Raw genomic sequence first — 24134 nt, 5'->3', positions numbered from 1 at the left:
TCATCAAATGGGGAGCGAGGATGTCACAAAGGAGTCAAACATCAACAACACTGCAAGTGTGTAATATGTTATATGGATATATATAATATATGAGTATATTTTGTTCATGATGGAAAATATCTCTAATGCTTGTATTCTGAAATTTGTTCATGCATATGACAGTTGGATTTGAAGCAAGTAAATCGCAAACCGAAAGGAAAGAGGATTCACAGTATAGATACAAATAACGAAGGCCCTTCAGCTCATCAATCCCAAAAAACCCGACATTCCCTCCGTCACAGAATCCCATTGTTTCTTAAATAATTCCAAGGTTTTTACCTCCATTACTCTACATCAAACTCTATTCCATGCATTGGTCACTCTTTGGGGTCCTTCCTGTATCATTAGGACACTGATTTGCATAGGCGAGAGGCCTACCACTTCTTTCAGGCAGGCACTTTGGCCGCTCTGCGGTAGCCTCTGTGAAAGTTACAGTGGGCTGATTGCCAGTGTTAAAGGAGTGATAAGGACCTAAAAAGGGGTTGGTATTCTTACCGTGTGGCAGAAGCTCCTGCCTGAAAGAACCAGTTGGCCTCTTCCCCATGCAAATCAGAGTCCTAATGATGTAATTGCGACACGAATGCTTCGCCCATGTGTACTGGCGATCCAATCAGCAAACGGCCAATAACATTTTTAAAATGGATTTTTTTTGTGTGGAGTCAGAAGGAGCTGGAGTGTTCCTTCTGGTTCCACAAAAATACTGCGCGCCACTGTCAACCTGGCCTCGGCATCGCGTTTCCCCCGCCCCATCTCCGAGCCTTTGCTAATGTTTCAGCCGGCCGACGTTCCTGAGGCCAAAGAGTTTGGCATCCGCAACTCGCCTGCCAAATTCATATAAGGCCAGGGCCTCAAAATCAGAGCCACCTCTTCACCGCCGGAAGAGACGTCTGGCCAACGTGCTCCTCCAGTCAGTCGGCCGAAAGTCAAAATCAACCCCGTTGCGTGAAAACCAACTTCAGACATCAGTCCTAAATTTGTCTTGATTGGGTAGATAAAGGGAATTGCAGTTAATGTCATGGAAAAGACATTCGATAAGAGGTCTCTCAAAAACCTGCTTACAAAAATTCAGGCAAAAGGAAATGTAGCAGCATGGATAGAAAGTGCAGGGTCCGCTTTGCCACAGGATATCATTGATGCAGAGGCCATTGCCTCTTTTAAGGGATAATTCCATAAATACTTGAGGCAGAGGAAGTTATAGGACTAGGGGAAGAGAGCAGGGCAGTGGGTTCAATTTTGAATTGTGCTGGCAACAAGCCAATGCAGATGATGAGCTGAATGGCCCTGTTCTATTGTGTAAACTTACATTTTTTTTTACTTGTCCTACTGTCATGGTTTTATTTGAAGTGTTTCAGATCTATATTTTCCATCATTTGCTTGTTTTCAATGCTGAAAAGCCCAAGTTTCTCCAGTGTCTGAAGAATTAGTCTTGTGGCTCTTCCCTGAAACATCACCAGTGCTAGAATGCCTCCCTTGTGTCTCAGTGACGTTAACTGGACCCAATACTCGAGATGTGGCATATCCATTGCACTACAATTTGAGTGTGAGAAGCTCTGACTTGTACTATACTGTTTTGCCTTTATAGTGAAGTATTCAGTTTGCTTCCTTGATTGCTACACTGCCATGATAAGACATGTTGAGTGTAGAGTCTACTGAACCCTAGATATTTTTCAGTTTCACCTTTCTATACTTTAATATCATTCATGGAGTGCTTGCCATGGAGAGTCCTGGAATAAAAAGGTAAATACATTGAGAAATAGTTAAAAATAATCGGATAAATTAATTAATTACTAATTACAAATCACATTAAATCCATTTACTAATTGTTAAATAAGTACATATATAAATAAATAGTAATTAATTAGATCTAAGGGGATAAAATAAAATAAGTAGGGGATACTAAAACTAAAGGGATCTGAACTTGAATTAAGAAAGAATCTGTCATACATAAATATTAAATAAATATAAGTTAAAGGGACACTAAGATAAAACATAAGTAACATAAGAGGCCTATAAGCAGACACTAAATAGAATGGAGGGACAACTGAGACCAATTACCTGCAATTCCTGTGCTATGTGGGAACTCCAGGACGTTTCAGGTTTTTCTGGGTGACCATGTGTACAGGAAGTGCCAACAGCTGCTCGAGCTCAGAGTTTCTGAGTGGCTGGAATCACTCAGGGCATACAGGCGTCTGGGAATTTCCTGGATCATACATTCCAGGAGGTGGTCACTGCACAGCCACAGAGAGCTCAGAACAGTAAATGAGTGGCCATCTGGCAGCGTAAGAAGAGGCAGGCAGTGCAGAACTTCTCTGGGAGCGTGGCACTCACTAACCAGTTTTCAGTATTTAATACTGGTGAGGGTGAAGACACCTCGAAGGAGTGCAGTCTGGAGCCTGGCACAGTGGGGCAAAGGGTTGCACAGGGGGACACAGTGAAGTGTAGGAATGCAGTGGTTATAGGGGATTCGATAGTTGGGGCAGACAGGTGTTTCTGCAACCGCCGACTCGAGTCCTGCATCATGTGTTGCCTCCCTGGTGCCAGGGTACAGGATATCACTGAGAGGGTGCAAAACATTTTGAAGGAGGAAGAGGAACAGCCAGAAGTCATGGGCCACATGGGAACCAATGACTTAGGAAGGAAAAGGGTTGAGGTCCTGCAGTCAGAGTGTCAGGAGGTAGGAAGGAAGTTAAAAAGCAGGACCTTAAAGGTGGTATCACTGGATTACTGCCAGTGCCACGCGCTAGTGAGTATAGGAATAGTAGGATAAAACAGGTTAATGCATGGCTGGAGAAATGGTGCAAGAGCAGGAGTTCAGATTCCTGGGGCATTGGGACCAGTTTAAGATGGACGGATTGCACCCAACAGGGCTGGGACCAATGTCCTCGCCATGCTGTGAGGGAAGGTTTAAACTAATTTCACAGGGAGGGGCACCAGGATAAAACATTTGAGAGGAGAAACAAGATGCACAGAGGACTGGGAGAGACAATGAGCATTAGAGTAAAGAGTAGTTCAGAAACAGGAGGGATCAGACAGGGGGCAAATGCAGGGCAGTCTAAGATGGGTTTGAAGTGCATGTGCGTAAATGCACGTAGTGTGGTAAATAAGGTTAGTGAGCTGCAGGCACAAGTCGCCTCACGGGACTATGATATAGTGGCAGTAACAGTGACCTAGCTCAAAGAAGGGGAGGATTGGGTACTTAATACTGCTGGCTACAAGGCATTCAGGCAAGATAGGGAAGGAAAAAAAGGAGGGCTGGGGTGGGTGGCAGTATTGTTCAAAGAAACCATTATTGCACTGGAAAGGGATGATGTAATTGAGGGGTCAAAGACAAAATCTATTTAGAATCATTGAATCGTTACAGCACAGAAAGAGGCCACTCGGCCCATCAAAGCCTGTGCTGGCTCTTTGTAAGAGCAATCCAGTTAGTCCCATTTCCCCACTCTTTCCCCTTAGCTCTGAAAATTTTCTCTCTAAATATTTATCCAATTCCTTTTTGAAAGCCATGATTGAATCTGCATCCACCACCCTTTCAGGCAGCGCATCCCAGATCATAACTACTCACTGCGTAAAAATGTTTTCCTCACGATGCCTTTGGTTCTTTTACAATCACCTTAAATCTGTGTCCTCTGGTTCTTGACCCTTCCGCCAATGGGAACAGTGTCCACCCATTCCACCAGCCTGTCTATGTCCTCTTGAAGTCTATCCCTATCCTCCTAATTGTTTACTTCACTCCCAAGTTTTATGTCATCTGCAAATTTTGAAATTGTGCCCTGTACACCCAAGTCCAAATCATGAATATATATTTTAAAAAAAAGCAGCGGTCCTAATACCGACCCCTGGGGAACACCACTGTATGCCTTCCTGCAATCTGAAAAACAACCATTCACCACTACTCTCTGTTTCCTGTCAATTAGCCAATTTCGTATCCATGCTGCCACTGCCCCTTTTATTCCACGGGCTTCAATTTTGCTGACAAGCCTATTATGTGGCACTTTATCAAACACCTTTTGGAAGTCCATTACACATTATCAACCACATTGCCCTCATCAACCCTCTCTGTTACCTCATCAAAAAGCTCCATCAAGTCAGTTAAACACGATTTGCCTTTAACAAATCCATGCTGGCTTTCCTTCATTAATCCAAGCTTATTCAAGTGACTATTAAGTTTGTTCCAGATTATCATTTCTAAAAGCTTCACACCCCCGAGGTTAATTTGGTTCGAATTAAGGAACAATAGAGGAGCTATTAAGCTACTGGGTATACACTATAGGCCATCAAACAGTGGGAAGGTGATAGAGGAGCAAATTTGCAGGCAAAACAAAAGAAAGATGCAAGAGCTATAGAGTAGTGATAATGGTATCCTAATATCGACTGTGATAGCAACGGTGTAAAGGGCAAAGAGGGGGAGGAATTCCTGAAATGTGCACAAGAGAACTTTCTTGATCATTGTGTTTCCAGCCTATTGAGGAAGGAAGCAGTGCTGGATCTTGTTCTGGGGAATGAAGTGAGGCAAGTGGAGCACATTTCAGTGGGAGAGCATTTGGGGAACAGTGATCATAATGAGTGAGGTACGAAATGAGTACTGTGCATCTGTCTTCACTGGAGAAGAGGATGCTGCCAATTTGGCAGCAAAGGAGGAGGTAGTAGCGATATTGGATCGGATAACAACAGATAAAGAGGTGGTACTTAAAAGGTTGGTAGTACTCAAAGTAGAAGAGTCACCCGGTCCAGGTGGATGCATTCTAGATTACTGAGGGAAGTGCGTGTCAAAATTGTGGAGGCTCTGGCCACAATCTTCCAATCCTCCTTAGATGTGGTGGTGCCAGAGGACTGGAGAATTGAAAATGTTACACCCTTGTTCAAAGAAGGTGAGAGGAATAAACCCGGCAATTACAGGCCAGTCAGCCTATCGTTGGTGGGGAAACTTTTAGAGACAATAATCCGTGACAAAATTAATTGGCACTTGGAAAATTATGGACTGATAAATGAAAGTTAGCATGGGTTTGTTAAAGGAAAATCGTGTTTGACTAACTTGATTGAGTTCTTTGAATGAAGTAATGGAGAGGGTTGATGTTGAGTTTATGGACTTTTAAAAGGCGTTTGACAAAGTACCACATCATAGATTTGTAAGCAAAATTCAAGCCCTGGGCATTAAAGGGACAGTGGCAGCATGGATGTGAAATTGGTTAAGGGACAGAAAGCAGAGATTGGTTGTTTTTCAGACTGGAGGGCAGTGTGCAGTTGTGTTCCCCCAGCAGTCAGTATTAGGACCACTGCTCTTTTTAATATATATATTAATGACCTGGACTTGGGTATAGAGGGTATAATTTCAAAGTTTGCAGATGACACAAAACTATAATGAGACCAGGAATGTGGGACTTCAGTTATGTGGAGAGACTGGAGAAGCTGGGGCTGTTCTCAGACCGGAGAAGGTTCAGGGGAGATTTGATAGAGGTGTTCAGAATCATGAACGGTTTTAGAATCATAGAAATTTACGGCGCAGAAGGAGGCCATTCGGCCCATCGTGTCCGTGTCAGCTGAGAAATGAGCCACCCAGCCTAATTCCACTATGCCGCATTTGGTCCGTAGCCCTGCAGGTCACGGCTCTCCGGGTGCAAATCCAGGCATTTTTTTAAATGAGTTGAGGGTTTCTGCCTCTACCACCCTCTTAGGCAGTGAGTTCCAGACCCCCACCATCCTCCGGGTGAAAAAGTTTTCCTCATTTCCGCTCTAATCCTTCTACCAATCACTTTAAATTTATGCCCCCTGGTTATTGACCCCTCCGCTAAGGGAAATAGGTCCTTCCTATCCAATCTATCTAGGCCCCTCATAATTTTGTACACCTCAATCAAATTACCCCTCAGCCTCCTCTGTTCCAAGGAAAACCACCCCAGCCTACCCAATCTTTCCTCATAACTAAAATTCTCCAGTCCTGGCAACATCCTTGTAAATCTCCTCTGCACCCTCTCTAGTGCAATTACATCTTTTCTGTAATGTGGTGACCAGAACTGTGCTTAGTACTTAAGCTGTGGCCAAACAGTTCCAGCATAACATCCCTGCTTTTATATTCAATGCCTCGGCTAATAAAGGAAAGCATTCTATATGCCTTCTTAACCACCTTATCTACCTGTCCTGCTACCTTCAGGGATCCGCACTCCAAGGTCCCTCACTTCCTCTACACCTCTCAGTATCCCATTTATTGTGTATTCCCTTGCCTTGTTTGCTCACCCCAAATGCATTACCTCACACTTCTCCAGATTGAACTCCATTTGCCACTTTTCTGCCCATCTGACCAGTCCATTGATATCTTCCTGCAGTCTACAGCTTTCTTCCTCACTATCAACTGCACAGCCTATCTTTGTGTCATCTGCAAATTTCTTAATCATACCCCATACGTTTAAATCCAAATCGTTAATGAATACCACAAAAAGCAAAGGACCTAGTACTGAGCCCTGCGGCACTCCACTGGAAACAGTCTTCCAGTCACAAAAACACTCGTTGACCATTACCCTTTGCTTCCTGCCACTGAGCCAATTTTGGATCCAATTTGCCACATTCCCTTGGATCCCGTGGGCCTTTACTGTTTTGACCAATCTGCCATGTGGGACCTTATCAAAAGCCTTGCTAAAATCCATGTAGACTACATCAGTTGCGCTACCCATATCGATCGTCCTTGTCACTTCCTCGAAAAATTCAGTCAAGTTAGTCAGACGCAACCTCCCCTTAACAAATCCGTGCTGACTGTCCTCGATCAGTCTGTGCCTTTCGAAGTGACAGTTTATCCTGTCCCTTAGAATTGATTCCAGTAATTTGCCCACCATCGAGGTTAGGCTGACTGACCTGTAATTACTCGGTCTATCCTTCACTCCCTTTTAAACAATGGTAAAACGTTTGCAGTCCTCCAATCTTCCGGCACTACGCCTGTATCCAGTGAAGTTTGGAAAATGATTGTTAAAGCCTCTGCTATTTCCTCCCTGGCTTCTTTTAACAGCCTGGGATACATTTCATCCGGTCCACTTTCAAAGATGCTAATCCCCTTAATATTTCCCCTCTCACTGTTTATCCCATCCAATATTTCACACACCTCCTCCTTAACTTCAATCCCTGCATCATCCCTTGATAGAGTAAATAAGGAGAAACATTTTCCAATGGCAAAGGGGTTGGTAACCAGAAGATACAGATTTAAGGTGATTTGCAAAAGAGCCAGAGGCGACATGAGGAAACATTTCTTTACGCAGCGAGTTGTAATGATCTGGAATATACTGCCTGAAAAGGTGATGGAAGCAGAGTCAATAGTAACTTTCAAAAGGAAACTGGATAAATACTCGAAGGGAAAAAAATTACAGGGCTATGGGGAAAGAGCAGAGAAGTGCGTCTAATTGGATGACGCTTTCAAAGAGCCAGCACAGGCACAATGGGGCTAATGGCCTCCTGTGCTGTATCATTCAGTGATTCTAATATAGTGGCATATTCTATTGTTTTCCTCTGAGTGAGAAACCCCAGTGAGTTGAATAGGTTTTTCTTGCAATTGAAAATCATAGTATTCAGCGATCTCACATGAGTTGTTCTGTTGATTAGATTTGATCGGCTTTCCTCAATAGGCATGGGTATTTGGTTTAGTGCTGGTCGTCAGCACAAGTAATTGAAAAGCGTTTCTTCATCTGAGTGAATTATTATTTTCTGCTTCCACTCACATGAAATAACACTTTGTTCAGGCAGCAAAATTATCACCCATGCCCACAGAACAAATAACATTTTCCCACAGCACCTCATAAAAGCAGCTGTTAATAAAATAATGTGATGCAGTTCTCGAGCTTTAGGAGCCTGCGTTCAGCATTAATGACATGACATATTGGTTCTTCTGAGTGTTGTAAAAAGCAAATAATCTCTTCATCATAGGTTTGTCTAAGGGATTCATCAATAAAATATATTCTTTTCCTGCTTTGTGACCCATAACCCCCCTTCATAAATGTACTAAACCTTGCCGAATGACTTGGAGCTGCCGGGGAGATAGGACCAATTTGGCACCAAGGCAGTGCCTTGTGAAAATGAGCGGTTGAAAGTTCAGTTGCTCGTCTCCTAGTTCCCAAATAGCACAATGACATGCCGAATAGCTTCTGATTTCTCTTTTGTTTCTCTTTATAAGTGGTCGTGTAGCCAGTGTGCCAGGACATTTCATGCCATTCTACTGATTGTACCAAACAATGGAAACTAATGGAAACAGCGTTTGTGACAGAAATTAAAATGATTGTTATTTTTTAGGTTCTTTTTCTCTGAGTCAGCACTGAGCGCATTATTGGATTAAAAAGAAACGTAAAGAGAGGGTTCATTAAAGAGCATTGGAGTCATATTTTTCGGCCTTTCAGGGGGGGAATTGTAATGGTGCTTTGGATCAGAATATGTATCCCATAATGCAGGATTGACAGTTCGATTTGTGACCAAACACTAATCTTTATTTTATTTGTTCTGGCACACACGAGGGAGGGAGAAGAGATTTCCTCTCGATTATTTGCAGCAACATCCTAACAACAAGAACAACTTGCATTTATGTAGCGCCTTTAATGTAGTAAAACATCCCAAGGCATTTCACAGGAGCATTATCAAACAAAATTTGACACCGAGCCACTTAAGGAGATATTAGGACAGGTGACGTAGGTTTTAAAGGAGGTAGTCAGATTGAGAGGTTCAGGGAGTGAATTCCAGAGATTATGGCTTAGGTAGTTGAAGGCATGGTCGCCAATGGTGGATCGATTAAAATCGGGGATACGCAAGAGGGCAGAATTGGAGGAGGATTGTAGGGCAGGAGGAGGTTACAGAGGTAGGGAGGGGCGAGGCCATGGAGGGATTTGAAAACAAGGATGAGAATTTTAAAATTGAGGCGTTGCCGGACCCAGAGCCAATGTAGGTCAGCGAGCACAGGGGTGATGGGTGAACGGAACGTGGTGCGAGTTAGGATACGGGCAGCAGAGTTTTGGATGAGCTCAAGTTTATGGAGGGTGGAAGATGGGAGGCTGGCCAGGAGAGCATTGGAATAGTCAAATATAGAGGTACCAAAGACATGGATGAGGGTTTGAGCAGCAGATGAGCTGAGGCAGGGCAGAGTCGGGCGATGTTAGAGGTGGAAGTCGGAGGTCTTGGTGAGGGAGCGGATATGGGGTTGGAAGCTCATCTCGAGGTCAAATAGGATTCCACTTTCAGCCAGAAGTGCCGAGTGGATGATACATGTCGGCCTCCTCCCGATATCCCCACCATCACAGAAACCAGTCTTCAACCAATTCGATTCACTCCATGTGATATCAAGAAACGGCTGAGTGCACTGGTTGCAGCAAAGGCTATGGGCCCCGACAACATCCTAACTGTAGAGCTGAAGACTTGTGCTCCAGAACTCAATGCACCTTAAGCGGCACTTACTCACTAATAATCTGCTCACCGATGCTCAGTTTGGGTTCCGCCAGGACCACTCGGCTCCAGACCTCATTACAGCCTTGGTCCAGACATGGAGAATAGAGCTGAATTCCAGAGGTGAGATAAGAGTAACTGCCCTTGACATCAAGGCAGCATTTGACCGAGAGTGGCATCAAGATCCCCAAGTAAAACTTAAGTCATTGGGAATTAGGGAAAACGTTCCACTGGCTAGAGTCATACCTGGCACAAAGGACGATAGTTGTGGTTGTGGGAGGCCAATCATCTCAGCCACACGACATCGCTGCAGAGTTCCTCAGGGCAGTGTCCTAGGCCCAACCATCTTCGGCTGCTTCATCAATGATCTTCCCTCCTTCATAAGGTCAGAAGTGGGGATGTTTGTTGATAATTGCACAGTGTTCAGTTCCATTTGCAATTCCTCAGACAATGAAGCAGTTCGTGCCCGCATATAGCAAGACCTGGACAACATCCAGGCTTGGACTGATAAATGGCAAGTAACATTCGCACCAGACAAGTGCCAGGCAATGAACATCTCCAACAAGAAAGAGTCTAACCACCTCCCCTGAATGTTCAACAGCATTACCATCGCTGAATCCCCCACCATCAACATCCTGGGAGTCACCATTGACCAGAAACTGAACTGGACCAACCACATAAATACTGTGGCTACAAGAATAGGTCAGAGGCTGTATATTCTGCAGTAAGTGACTCGCCTTCTGACTCCCCAAAGCCTTTCCATCATCTACAAGGCACAAGTCAGGAGTGTGATGGAATACTCTCCACTTGCCTGGATGAGTGCAGCTCCAACAACACTCAAGAAGCTCGACACCATCCAGGACAAAGCAGCCCGCTTGATTGGCACCCCATCCACCATCTTAAACATTCACTCCCTCCACCACCGGCACACCATGGCTTCAGTGTGTATCATCTACAGGATGCACCGCAGGAACTCACCAAGGCTTCTTCGACAGCACTGCCCAAACCCGCGAACTCTACCACTTAGAAGGACAAGAGCAGCAGGTACATGGGAACAACACCACCTGCACGTTCCCCAAAAAATGAAACACAACATCCCGACTTGGAAATATATCATCATTCCTTCATCGTCACTGGGTCAAAATCCTGGAACTCCCCACATAACAGCACTGTGGGAGAACCTTCACCACACGGACTGCAGCGGTTCAAGGAGGCGGCTCATCACCACCTTCTCAAGGGCAGTTAGGGATGGGCAATAAATGCTGACCTTGCCAGCAAAGCCCACATTCCATGAATGAATTTTAAAAAAATATAGGATGCCACGGTTGCGAATGGACTGGTTCAGCCTTAGACAATGGCCAGGGAGAGGGATGAGTCGATGGCTGGGGAATGGAGTTTGTGGTGGGAACCAAAGACAACGGCTCGGTTTTTCTAATATTTAGTTGGTGGAAATTTGTGCTCATCCAATGCTGGATGTCGGACAAGCAGTGTGACAAATCAAAGGCAGTGAAGGGGTCGAGAGAGGTGGTGATGAGGTAGAGCTGGGTTTTATCCACATACATGTGGAACCTGACATAAAAACTGAAAATGCTGGAAAAACTCAGCAGGTGAAGCAGCATCTGTGGAGAAAGAAATAGAGTTAACATTTCAGGTCAAAGACCTTTCATCAGCACTGGAAGATTTAAAGAGTTCAAGTCTTTAAGCAAGTACAGAGCCAGGGAAAGTGTGGGGGTGGGAGAGGGGAGGAAAGAACAAAAGGGAAGGTCTGTGATAGGGTGGAGGGCAAGAGTGATTAAATGACAAAAGGGATGATGGTGCAAGGCAAGGAGGGTGGTAATGGGACAGGTTAAGAAACAAAAGATGGGTCTCGAGGAGCTGTAAATGGCAGCATCAGATCCATTACCAGCACTTGCTGTCTGAAAAAATGGGAGCAGCTGCACTGAGCGACTTCTTACCCTTGGTGATTTCAATCTCCATCCCAACTCATCATACCCTCTCTCCAAATTTTGCTTTTGGTCTCAATCTGAGCTCCTCGCGCTTGTTGTTGAAGGTGAGGGTGGAGGAGGCAGGGAAGATGGTTTTAATAGTGGAGAAGAGAAGCCAGGGGTTATTTTGCATGATCCTGGAATAGTGAGCAGTTTTGGCAGAGGAGAGCAGGACCCGATAGTGCTCTGTGGTCCAGCCAGATCAGGGATGAATGGCTAAACCAGTTGTCCGCTATAAACGTTCAAGTTTGCATCCCTTGGACTTAAGGAAGCAGAGATGAGGGCCATACCACGGGGAATGACCAGGGTGAGAGACACTAGTCATTTTAATGGGGACAAGGGCATCAAAGGTGGAGGTGAGAGTGTGACTGAGCAGATCAGTAGAAATGTCGTGGTGAATGAAAGACCAATGGCTAGACTGTTGGGAATTTGGAAGTGCTGTTGTAAGTGACTTGGGGGAAGAGTTTTTTCCAGGGGCGTATACAGAAGGAAGTGGGATTGGGAGGGGGGATGGGGGTGTGAGTGTAGAGGGATACAAGGAAGTGATCAGAGATGGCCTTATCTGAGATTGACACGATGGGAGTAAAGACGCCACGTAAGATGGCAAGGTCGAGGGGGTGGCAATGAATATTGTTAGGGGAGCTCATATGACATGAGAGATTAAGGGAGAATAGGAGAGCAGTGAGCTCAGAGGAGAGAGGGTTTAATGAGTTGAGATGGAGGTTGAAATTGCCGAGGGTAAGAAGTTGCTCAGCGCAGAGGCTGAGGGAGGAAAGTAGTCAAGATATCTCAGTGCAAAATTTGGCGTGGTACCTGGGTGGGAGGTAGAGAACGAGGATTTTAAAGGAGAGGTAAGATGGATGAAACAAGTTGAGATGCTCAAAGGAGAAGCAGGTGCCAGAAGAGTAGGGGGACAGACCAAGGTGTGATTTGGTGATAAGGGTCTCACCACCACTGCACTGATCTGGCCGGGGCAAGTGGTGGAAGATATAGCCAGGTGGGGAGGCTTCATTAAGGGGGAAGGTGTCATCACCCATCAGCCGGGTTTCTGTCAAGGCCATGATGTCGATGCAATCATCCACATTAAGCTCATGGATGGCAAGGGCCTTGTTCACAAGTGAACGGACATTCTGGAGGAAGATGCGGAGAGGGGCGGTGAGAGCTGATCTGCTGGCAGAGTCCACAGGGTCAGCGTTGGGAGGGGTGAGTGAGACGGGAAGGAGATTCACGAGATTAGCCCCCAGTGGGCACGCTGGACGGGAAGGTCGGTGAGAGAGCAGAATGGGGCAGTTGGGGTTGCTACTTGTAAGGAGGCAGTGACGAGTTTCTCGATTGGCCCTTCGGAGGATACCAGGAGAGGCACAAAGGGAAGCTGTAGGCTTATCCAAGAGGGAGTCAAGCCTGGGAACCTGGCAGGAGAGTAGGAAGGTCGAGGAGTGCTGAAGGGTTGGGGTAGAGATTTGGGGGGGCCAGAGTACCTGTGAGGGGAGAAATGAAAGGAGGCATGATGACAGGAGAGAGGGGCCCAGGAGGGGTATAGAGAAAAGAAGGCGGGGGGAATAAAGGGAAATAGAAGTAATGGGCTCGTGTCTGGAGCGGCACCCAAAATACACATGCGAATGGACACAGGAAAACTCATGTTACAAAGGCCTGGTTACATGGCAAGATTAGGATAGATATGTCCTGGTAATAAATGGGGAATAGAGAGGAGACAATGGGCTCAATTTTGAAATGGTGGCGGGTTGGCAGCAGTGGGGGGGGTGGTGAAGATGTGCGTGGCAAACCCGAATTTAAAACTTACCTTTTTCGACGTGATCACGATGTAATTGACGGTGATTAAAGTTCTTTCTGGATTTCGCGCCTGGCAGCCAGCCTGATTGACAGGAGCTGCAACACCGAGGGGGGAAGGGGGGAGTGAGAGAGAGAGAGATGTCATCTGGCGCTGGAACAGAGAGTGGGGGACACTGAAGATCGGTGGGAGGGGGAAAGGAGAAGATGTGGGGGAGGAGATCGGAGAGGGGGACATCAGAGCAGGGTGGAAAGGTAGGTTTATTTTGTTTTTTAACTTTGTGCAATGGTTTATTATTTTATTTTTGCCTGATCCGGGAATCGGAAGCTGTGGGAAAGTCACCCAGGTAAGTTTAAAATCGTTTCAACGATCTACTACGTCAGAAATAAAGTACCTATTTGGTTCTTTAACTATCATCCCGCCGGCTTTAATCGCCGACTTCTGGATTCGTGAAGTGGGCGCGCACACAGGCGCGTCTGTGGGGAACTCGGAACTCGGAAGTCAGCAGGTTGGAACCGGCTTTCGAACCCGCTCGGGATTTTCGCAGCCCCAACGCACCCGCAATTTGGGCTCCATTTTAAAATCAATGTGTGTTTCAGAAAAAGGTAACTATTTCACTATCAATAGCAAACTGAGGGGATCTCCTTCCCCCTTAATACAAGCTGTAGTCTTTTGAGCAATTAAATTTTATCTTAAATAACATTTCTTATTTCATAGAATCATAGAAATTTACGGCACAGAAGGAGGCCATTTGGCCCATTGTGTCTGTGCCAACCGAAAAAGAGCCATCCAGCCAAATCCCACATACCAGCTTTTGGTCCGTAGCCTTTTAGATTGCAGCACTTCAAGTGCACATCCAAGCACCTTTTAAATGCAATGATGATTTCTGCCTCTACCACATTTCCAGGCAATGAGTTCCAGACCCTCACCACCCTCTGGGTGAAAATGATTTTCCTCAGCTCCCCTCTTATTCTTCTACCAATTACCTTAAATCTATGCCCCCTGGTTATTGACCCCTCTGCTAAGGGAGATAGGTCCTTCCTATCCACTCTATCTAGTCCCCTCATAATTTTATACCCCTCAATTAAATCTCCCCTCAGCCTCCTCTGTTCCAAAGAAGACAACCCCAGCCTATCCAATCTTTCCTCATAGCTAAAATTGTCCAGTCCTGGCAACATCCTTGTAAAGCTCCTCTGTACCCTCTCTGGTGCAATTACATCTTTCCTGTAATGTGGTGACCAGAACTGTACACAGCTCTCAAGCTGTGGCCTAACCAATGTTTTATACAGTTCTAGCATAACCTCCCTGCTCTTATATTCTATGCCTCGGCTAATAAAGGAAAGTATTCCATATGCCTCCTTAACCACCTTATCTACCTGTCCTGCTACCTTCAGGTCCCTCTGTTCCTCTACACCTCTCAGTATCCTACCGTTTATTGTGTATTCCCTTGCCTTGTTTGCTCTCCCCAAATGCATTATCTCACACTTCTCTGGATTGAATTCCATTTGCCACTTTTCTAACCAGTCCACTGATATCTTCATGCAGTCTACAGATTTCCTCCTCACGATCAACCACACGGCCAATTTTTATATCCTCTGTAAACTTCTTAATCATGCCCCCCTACATCTAAGTGTGAATCATTGATGTAGACCACAAAAAGCAAGAGACCTAGTACTCAGCCTCACTGGAAACAGCTTTCCAGTCACAAAAACACCCGTCGACCATTAGCCTTTGCTTCCTGCCACTGAGCCAATTTTGGATCCAACTTTCCACTTTCCCTTGGATCCCATGGGCTTTTACTTTTCTGACCAGTCTGCCATGTGGGACCTTGTTAAAAGCCTTGCTAAAATCCATGTAAATTTCATATGTTTTCTGTATAAAAAGGTGAAAATAATGTAATTATAGGACTGCTGCAAGATCAGAGTACACAATTGTCTTGTCCCTATGTCTTGCTGGCCAAGCCTGTTTTTTATGCTTGCATGCTTTCCAAATAGAGAATAATGAATACCTAAGAGTGTAGTAATTTCACTCAACAGTGCCTGAGGGTGAGCTCACCACCTTCAATTCACTTTCATCTATTCATTTTTTTTTTAGCCCCATTTTATTTGGTATTTTTGTTGCTACTGATTGCCATCATGGCAGATATTTGCTGGATGTGCAGTGGAGCTGATGCATTATGACATCCCCACTGAATCAATGTTCATCACTCAAAATTTTAATGATTGCGTCTCAATTAGTTGATAGCTGGTTAGTAACTCATTCAGGAAGATGATATGACTAGTTTTTAATTGGAGCTGCCATTTTCCATCAGTTTTTGACTTCTGGTGCGACAGGGTCACTGAGTCATGAGATTTAAGAGTAGCCCAACAGTCAACCACTGACGTACATTGATGGGTTTGAGACTTTAGGGTCAAGGTTAATCTTCAGGGAAATTTCAAGATGGGCAATCCTACTGCTCACAACAACTGCACTCCATTGTTATAGCTGGAAAAGTGGTAAACATTGAGAGCATGTCAGAAATTCAGGCAAGGAAGTCAGCATGCTCAAGTCACAGCCCAGGCAATCTTTCCATGGATAGAAAATGGTGCGAGCAACAGATCGGGTGCTAAACATTCACCTCGCCATGCCTCAGCACTACAGTCTGACTAACAGGTGGGAATCGAGAGAAAATGGCAGCTGCAATCAGAAGACTTGCCTTAGGAAAGTGATTTTTAAAATCTGTTAAATAGTGCACAAGGCAAATTATGCAGCAATGTGATTGCTGGGCAAACTCTAGAATCATGGCATACCACCCTTGAAATTCCTATTTTCCATTGTGGCTTCAGACTGGAGTAGAACATGTTTCTTTTTTTGTACCTGTAGTCAATGGGGTAGATTTTCGTCTTTACTGCCTGTGCATTCAGCAGAGCCCAGAAAGAAAAATATGGATGGGACGATTGCAGGCCTTTGACAGAACCCGCCCAATTTTCCTTCCGTTAAATCAGGCGGATTCTGTAAGGGGCGTGCGAGCCTTCCACCAGATTTTCCTTTCTGTGCTCCGCTCCAGATGATATAGAATGCCCAGGCAGTGAAGATGAAAATCTACCCCAATATCATTCACTTATGCACCCTTGCTCCCAACCACAAGATGAAGCACATAAGGCACAGAGCTCCCTCTCGCTCTGAGCTAAACTTGCTGTCAAAATCCTTGGTTTATTATTTGCTGCAAATGTTTTTTTTTAATAATTTTGGGACGTGGCAATAGCTCAGGAATAAATGAAACGGTGATTGTATTAACTGGGGTGAGGGAAGCTTGTAGAAAGAAATAGGTTTGTTTAATGGTCTGACAAACAATCGGCATGGTTTGAATGGCCCAGGGCCTTAAATTCACCCCACTTGATGGAAAATGGGCCTTGAGAAGCCTGCAGTCCTGACCTACCTTAGCACCTCAACTACACAAAAGCAGTTGTGTTGAGGCAAGAGGTTCCAGATAGAAAGAGAATGCATTTTATAATTTCTATTAAGGAAATGTAGTTGGACAAAATGTATTTACTTATGTCAAATATTTTGTGTCCTTATTTCATTTTGCTTTCAAAGAAAGGAAACCGACAGCGTTTAAGTTTCTTCTCTTTTAATCGTTAGACTTAAAAGTCAGGGGTTGAAATATTTAGAAATAAATTGAATGGGTGCGATTGGAAAGTCCAACATTTTTTCGTGAGGGAGCAATGTGGGGATTGAGGAATGAAATTAAAACCTGTCGGAATGCTTTTTTGGAAACTATTTGTTTTTTTATCTGCACACCTGACACTGCAAATTCATTTGGTAACAGATATTGTAAAACTGCTTTGTACGAAGCTGTTATATTACAACTGCTAACGTTGGACCTCTGTTTAAAAAGGGAGAAAGAGATAGACCGAGTAAATATAGGCCAGTCTCACCTTGGGCAACTTATTGGAATCAATTCTGAGGGACAACATAAATCGTCATTTAGAAAGGCACGGAGTAATCAAGACAATCAGCATGGATTTGTTAAAGGAAGGTCGTGTCTGATAACTTGATTGAATTTTTTGAGGAGGTATCAAGGAGGGTTGATGAGGGGTAACTCATTTGATGTAGTGTACATGGATTTTAGCAAGGCTTTTGACAAGGTCCCACATGGCAGACTGGTCACAAAAGTAAAAGCCCATGGGATCCAAGGGAAAGTGGCTCAATGACAGGAAGCAAAGCGTAATGGTTGATGGGTGTTTTTGCGACTGGAAGGCTGTTTCCATTGGGGGTCCCTTGCTCTTTGTGGTATATATTAATGATTTGGACTTGAACGTGGGGAGCTTGATCAAGAAGTTTGCAGATGATATAAAAATTGGCCATGTAGTTGATATGAGGAGGAAAGCTGTAGACTGCAGGAAGATATCAATGGACTGGTCAGGCGGGCAGAAAAGTGGCAAATGGAATTCAATCTAGAGAAGTGTGAGGTAATGCATTTGGGGAGGGCAAACAAGGCAAGGGAGTACACAATAAATGGGAGGATACTGAGAAGTGTAGAGGAACAAAGGGACCTTGGAGTGCATGTCCACAGATCCCTGAAGGTAGCAGGACAGGCAGATCAAGTGATTAAAAAGGCATATGGGATACTTTCTTTTATTAGCTGAGGCATAGACTATAAGAGCAGTGAGGTTATGCAAGAACTGTATAAAACATTGGTTAGGCCACAGCTTGAGTACTGTGTACAGTTCTGATCACCACATTACAGGAAAGATGTGATTGCACCAGAGAGGGTACAGAGGAGATTTACGAGGATGTTGCCAGGGCTGGAGAATTTTAGCTATGAGAAAAGATTGGATAGGCTGGGGTTGTTTTCTTTGGAACAAAGGAGGCTGAGGGGAGATTTAATTGAGGTATATGAAATTATGACTGGACTGGATAGAGTGGATAGGGAAGACCCATTTCCCTTAGCAGAGGGGTCAGTGACCAGGGGGCATAGATTTAAAGTAATTGGCAGAAGGATTAGAGGGGAGCTGTGGAGAATTTTTTTCACCCAGAGGGTGGTGGGGGTCTGGAACTCACTGCCTGAAAGGATGGTAGAGGCAGAAACCCTTAACTCATTTAAAAAGTACTTGGATGTGCACCTGAAGTGCCGTAACCTACAGGGCTACGGACCAAGTGCTGGAACGTGGGATTAAGCTGACTAGTTCTTTTTCGGCCGGCACGGACGCAATGGACGAATGGCCTCCTTCTGTGCCGTAACTTTCTACGATTCTATGAAGATAGTCCAGAAGCACTTTCATTCTCTGAAGCACAGAGATTGCTTGGATACGGTTTAAAAACCACAGCTCAGAATTCCAGTGCTGAGGTTAATCCTTACTGGGCTGAAATACTGGATTATAGCCATGTGTGCTGAAAAGAAACCTCAGCCTGTCAGAGCCTTTCTGCCCAATAAACTATATTTTTAATGACTGCCTTATCAGTCGAACCCTGGAGCTCTTTCATTCATGTGTGGTAAGATTGCATGCCTTGTATGTGTACAGCAATCTCCCCCTCCCCATCCCCCACCCATTCTGCCTTCGACCCGTGTTAAAAGTGAACCACAAACAAATGGATTTGTGTGAGAAACGTGACATACCCTCTTCTTTTAACGCTTTAATAAAGTGGACTGGATGCAGAATCCTTGTTTGCAACCCGGATCTCTCCTCGGGTCAAATGTCCGCTGACCATTTAGCCAGCTGCTTCAGTAATCTACAGTGTTAGTCTGAACTCCTTGGTATTTTAACTGACTGCTGATGTGCAGAAATCCACAACAGACAAACCATTTGGGCATTGCTTTCAAGTCTGAGATCTTTTGTGGATTTAAGTCAGCGCTGGGCTTCTCATGTTCATGCTTGGCAGATAGTTGTCCATTTACCTGAGCTAAAATGGTCAAAACTGATGTGCAGCGACTATAAACTAGCCAGAGATGACTCGAGACTTGCACTTGCTGTTGAGTTAAAATGGTGTTGCAACGTCAGACTTTGCCTCGCATTGTGTGTTGATTATCCAACTGGTGTTGTCAACCTGTCCTGTCAACCTTTTTAAAACAAAATTGTCTTGCTTGAGTATTGTTTTGTTCTTTCTCACCAGGTTTTACAAAATAATTATATCTAACTGTTTCAGTAATGATAAATAGTTTCCCCAAACTGCCTGCTTCCTCTCACCTTTAATGTGTTTTTACAGTAATGCCATGCTGGTGAAGACCATTAATCTGTTCTCTTTTCTCCTTCATTTCTTTCTTCCTTCTCCCAATGCCTAAGTAGAAGTGGAACAGAAAGGTAATAAAATACCTTAGAAATTACACATTTACACTCTCTATTGTGCACTTACCTTATTAACATTGTTTAAGCAAGTACTTTGCTCTTGTTTTGGTTGTGTAGATGTTTGTTTAACAAAGTTTAGGTGTTTCTGTTGTTTGTTAACAGGACATGCGTATTTTATTTCACAACTTGCACATTTCCTGCTTCATTAGAAGAGATCAGATCGTGGAAGACTTAAATGTTTCCCTGCTTTTCTCCTTGCCCCAAAATAACCTTCCCATATCATGCCTCTTTAATTTTGTTTTATTCTTAGCATCCATTTAGCGAAAGTTGCTATTTATTTTTTTTGCTATTAAACTATTAGTTTTAATTCAGAGCACATCAATAGATATTTGTAATGAAGTGACAATTGATAGCACCCTGAAAATCCCAAACCACTACTCCCCTTTTATTAAAAAAAAATTCATTAACCTTTTGAGTTTCTAGATATCAAAAACAATTTATGTGGTATTCTGAAAATTCTCAGCAGTATTTTAGGAATTTCAAAACTTTGTTTATTTATGATTTTTTTAATATATATATATATATATAGTTTTGTAACTTCATGCTTTGAGTGAAGAAAATTTCTGAATTTAAACTATTTGAAGGATGCTCAGGAAAAATTGAGAACAAAAATCCATTGATTTTACCAAGCTGAACTACCTTATGGGATTTTAAAGTGTCTATCTTATCTTCTGTTTCCACAGTTTTCCTATGCCCTGGAACACTTAAAGCCGTTTATCAAATGGACCACTTGTTTGAATCTGATCACCAGTCAGGAGCTTGGTGCAAAGACCCACTTCAAGCTTCAGACAAGGTCTACTATATGCCTTGGACCCCATACAGAACGGATACATTAACTGAATACTCTTCAATGGGAGATTTTATTGCAGGACGACCGACCATCACCTACAAGCTTCCTCATAGAGTGGATGGAACAGGGTTCGTAGTGTATGACGGAGCATTGTTTTTTAATAAAGAGCGTACAAGAAATATTGTGAAGTTTGATCTCCGGACTAGGATCAAGAGCGGTGAGGCCATCATAGCCAATGCCAATTACCATGACACATCGCCGTACCGATGGGGAGGGAAGTCGGACATTGACCTTGCAGTGGACGAAAATGGTTTGTGGGTCATCTATGCAACAGAACAGAACAATGGTAAAATCGTAATTAGCCAGTTAAATCCTTACACATTGAGAATTGAGGGTACTTGGAATACTGCTTATGACAAGAGGTCAGCTTCAAATGCTTTTATGATTTGCGGGATTCTGTATGTGGTGAAATCAGTGTATGAAGATGATGACAACGAAGCTACTGGGAATAAGATAGACTACATCTACAACACTGAGTTAAGCATGGATGGGAATGTTGATGTCTCGTTTCCCAACTCCTACCAGTATATTGCAGCAGTGGATTACAACCCCAGAGACCATAAATTATACGTGTGGAACAATTACCATGTTCTGAAGTATTCACTGGAGTTTGGCCCACTCAACGAGAAAGGTATGTGGTGTTAGTCTGATCCTGCTTGACTCTGTCAGTATTCTGCAGTATGTTGGACAGAAATAACTTCTATGCAAAAGCTTCTCAAATTTCTCTTTGGTTGTGCTGCTGAACACTTATTATCCCCAGTCCCCTCTCAGTGGGTTCGAGCAAGTGAATGCAATTAAAATACAAAGTTTTAGCACAGTCTGCTGCAACTGTTCGGTGCCCTTTCTAAAAGCTTTGAACTTACTGAATGGTGACCTCTTGTTCCTTGAGAAATGTGTTGTCTCAGGCATCAATTGTTTTGTTATTTTCTTTTCAAATCTTTAAGAAGAGACCATTAGCTAGAAGTTGCGTTTATGTAGTGCCTTATCGTGTTCTCAGGCTGTACAAAGTGCTTTGCAACCAATAGATTACTTTAAATTAAAGTAAGTGTTATTATGCAAGCAAATCTGGCAGGCAATTTGAACACAGCAAGGTCCAACAAATAGTAAATCAACAAATGACCAGTTAATCTATGCTTGTTTGCTGGCTAGGAAAAAAATATTGGCCAGAACTCCAGGTGAACTCTCTGCTCTTCTTTGAAAGGTGCCAGAGGATCTTTTACATCCACCTGAACAGGCAAACAAAGGCCCAGTTTAATGTCTTACCCGAAAGACAGCACCTCCAACAATGTAGCACTCCAGTACTACACTAGAGTGTCAGCCTAGAGTAGGTGCTCATTTCTTGGAGCAAAGCTTGAACCTATCACCCATGGTTCATTGGTAGCACTCTTGCCTCTGAGTCAGAAGGTTATGAGTTCAAGTCTCACTCCAGAGACTTGACCACATAATCTAGGCAGACACTTAAGTGCAGTACTGAGGGAGTGTGGCACTGTTGGAGGTGCCATCTTTCGGATGAAACATTAAACTGAGGCCACGTTTGCGCCCTCAGGTGGATGTAAAAGATCCTCTGGCACTGTTTTGAAGAAGAGAAGGGGTGTTCTTCCAGGGTCCTGGCCAATAGTTATCCCTCAACCATCCTCTCTAAAAACAGATTATCTGGTCATTATTACATTTCTGTTTGTGGGACCTTGCTGTGCACAAATTAGCTGCCGCGTTTCCTACATTACAACAGTGACTACACGTCAAAAGCACTTAATTGGCTGTAAAGCACTTTGGGATGCCCTGAGGTAATGAAAGGCGCTATATAAATGCAAGCCTTTTTTGACAGGCAAGAATGCCACCAACCGAACAAAGCTGATGCTTAAGATGGTGCATTATTAATGTTAAAAGTTGACTGTAAGTGGGCTGTGAATAAGCAGAGGGAAAGGGTTAAAAAAAAAAGCAAAAGGAATATGCTTATTCTTTCACAAACATACTTCACAATGAAAAAAATCAGTTACACTCTTCCCTTTGTGATATCTCCTTAAAACAATTTTAAAACTGACTGAACTCCGTATCACCTGCAGTTTCTGTTTTTATTTAAGACAACGTGATGAGCTAACTTTTCAAGATAAAGCGTGTTTTTTTTTCTTGCAAAGTGAAGTAATAAGGAGAAACTGTTTCCACTGGCAGGAAAGTCGGTAACCAGAGGTCACAAATTTAAGATTATTGGCAAAAGAACCAGGGGGGAGATGTCCATTTTTTGTTATGATCTGAAAGGGTGATGGAAGTAGATTCAATAGAAACTTTCAAAAGGGAATTGGATAAAAACGTGAAAAGGAAATATTTGCACAGCTATGGGAAAAGAGCAGGGGATTCAGAATAATTGAATAGCTCTTTCAAAGAGCTGGCACAGGCATGATGGGCCACATGGCCTCCTTCTATGCTGTAAGATTCTATGATAATGTGAAGTATAAAACAAGAGGAAGCCATTCAACCCATCAAGCCTGTTCCCTCCTTAGAATATGTGCAATTTGCAGTATCGTGGATTCTCCCAAACCAGATCTATCTCCTGATTAAGGCAACTGACTGCAGACAAACCTCCAAGACAATAAAGCTCTAATATTTCTCCCTTATGCCCAAAGTTAATTATGCAATATTAATGCAACTTTGCAGACAAACTCTGAACTGCTCCATTTCACAGGCGACTCCTACATGATCCCAGAAACACATTGGTGATTTTACAGTGGTGGCGGGTTGGCAGTGGGGTGGGTGGTGAAGGTGCTGCATGAACAAAACTTAGCGTTTCCGACACAATCGCATGTTGATTGATGATGATTAATATGCTCTCTGGGTTTTGCGTCTGGCATCTAGCCTGATTGAGAGGCTGGCTGCCATCAGGAGCTGCAACGTGAGGTGGGGGGGCCCGAGAAAGAGAGAGAGAGAGAGTGAGAAGTCATCCGGCACTGGAACGGAAGACTGGGCGGGAGAGGGGGGGAGAATGGAAGATCCGGTGCTGGACTGGAAGACTTGGGTGGGGGGGGGGGGGGTAAGAAAGAAAGGATGATCGGGAGGACATTGGGGGAAGATCGGGGGGGGGGAGGTGAATAGGGTGACATCGAAACATAGAAAATAGGAGCAAGAGTAGGCCATTCGGCCCTTCGGGCCTGCTCCTCCATTCAAAATGATCATGGCTGATCGTCTAACTCAGTACCCTGTTCCCGCTTTTTCCCCATTTCCCTTGATCCCTTTCGCATTAAGAAATATATCTATCTCCTTCTTGAATACATCTAATGACTTGGCCTCCACTGCCTTCTGTGGTAGAGAATTCCACAGCTTCACCACCCTCTGAGTGAAGAAATTTCTCCTCATCTCAGTTCTAAATGGCATACCCCGTATCCTGAGACTGTGACCCCTGGTTCTGGACTCCCAGCCATCGGGAACATCCTCCCTGCATCTAGTCTGTCTCGCCCTGTTAGAATTTTATGTGTTTCGATGAGATCATCTCTCGTTCTTCTAAACTCGAGTGAATATAGGCCTAGTCGACCCAATCTCTCCTCATACATCAGTCCTGCCATCCCAGGAATCAGTCTGGTAAACCTTTGTTGCACTCCCTCCATGGTAAGGACATCCTTCCTCAGATAAGGAGACCAAAACTGCATACAATACTCCAGATGTGGTCTCACCAAGGCCCTGTATAACTGCAGTAAGACATCCCTGCTCCTGTACTCAAATCTTCTTGCAATGAAGGCCAACATACCATTCACCTT

The 24134-nt window shown here is 44.0% G+C and overlaps 1 protein-coding gene across 10 annotated transcripts in view; it reads left to right on the top strand.

The window, feature by feature from the left end:
- adgrl3.1 (adhesion G protein-coupled receptor L3.1) overlaps positions 1 to 24134 on the top strand; it is a 602649-nt gene that overhangs the window by 410255 nt on the left and 168260 nt on the right. For all 10 annotated transcript variants that reach the window (XM_067983447.1, XM_067983448.1, XM_067983439.1 and 7 more), the window contains one exon: positions 20222 to 21019. In XM_067983447.1, the coding sequence (XP_067839548.1) occupies positions 20222 to 21019 (798 nt within the window). The remainder of the gene's footprint in view (positions 1 to 20221; positions 21020 to 24134) is intronic.

Source organism: Heptranchias perlo, chromosome 4 (assembly GCF_035084215.1).
Source record: "Heptranchias perlo isolate sHepPer1 chromosome 4, sHepPer1.hap1, whole genome shotgun sequence".
In the NCBI taxonomy this organism is placed as follows: Eukaryota; Metazoa; Chordata; class Chondrichthyes; order Hexanchiformes; family Hexanchidae; genus Heptranchias; species Heptranchias perlo.
This window is presented reverse-complemented; position numbering and strand designations above follow the sequence as displayed.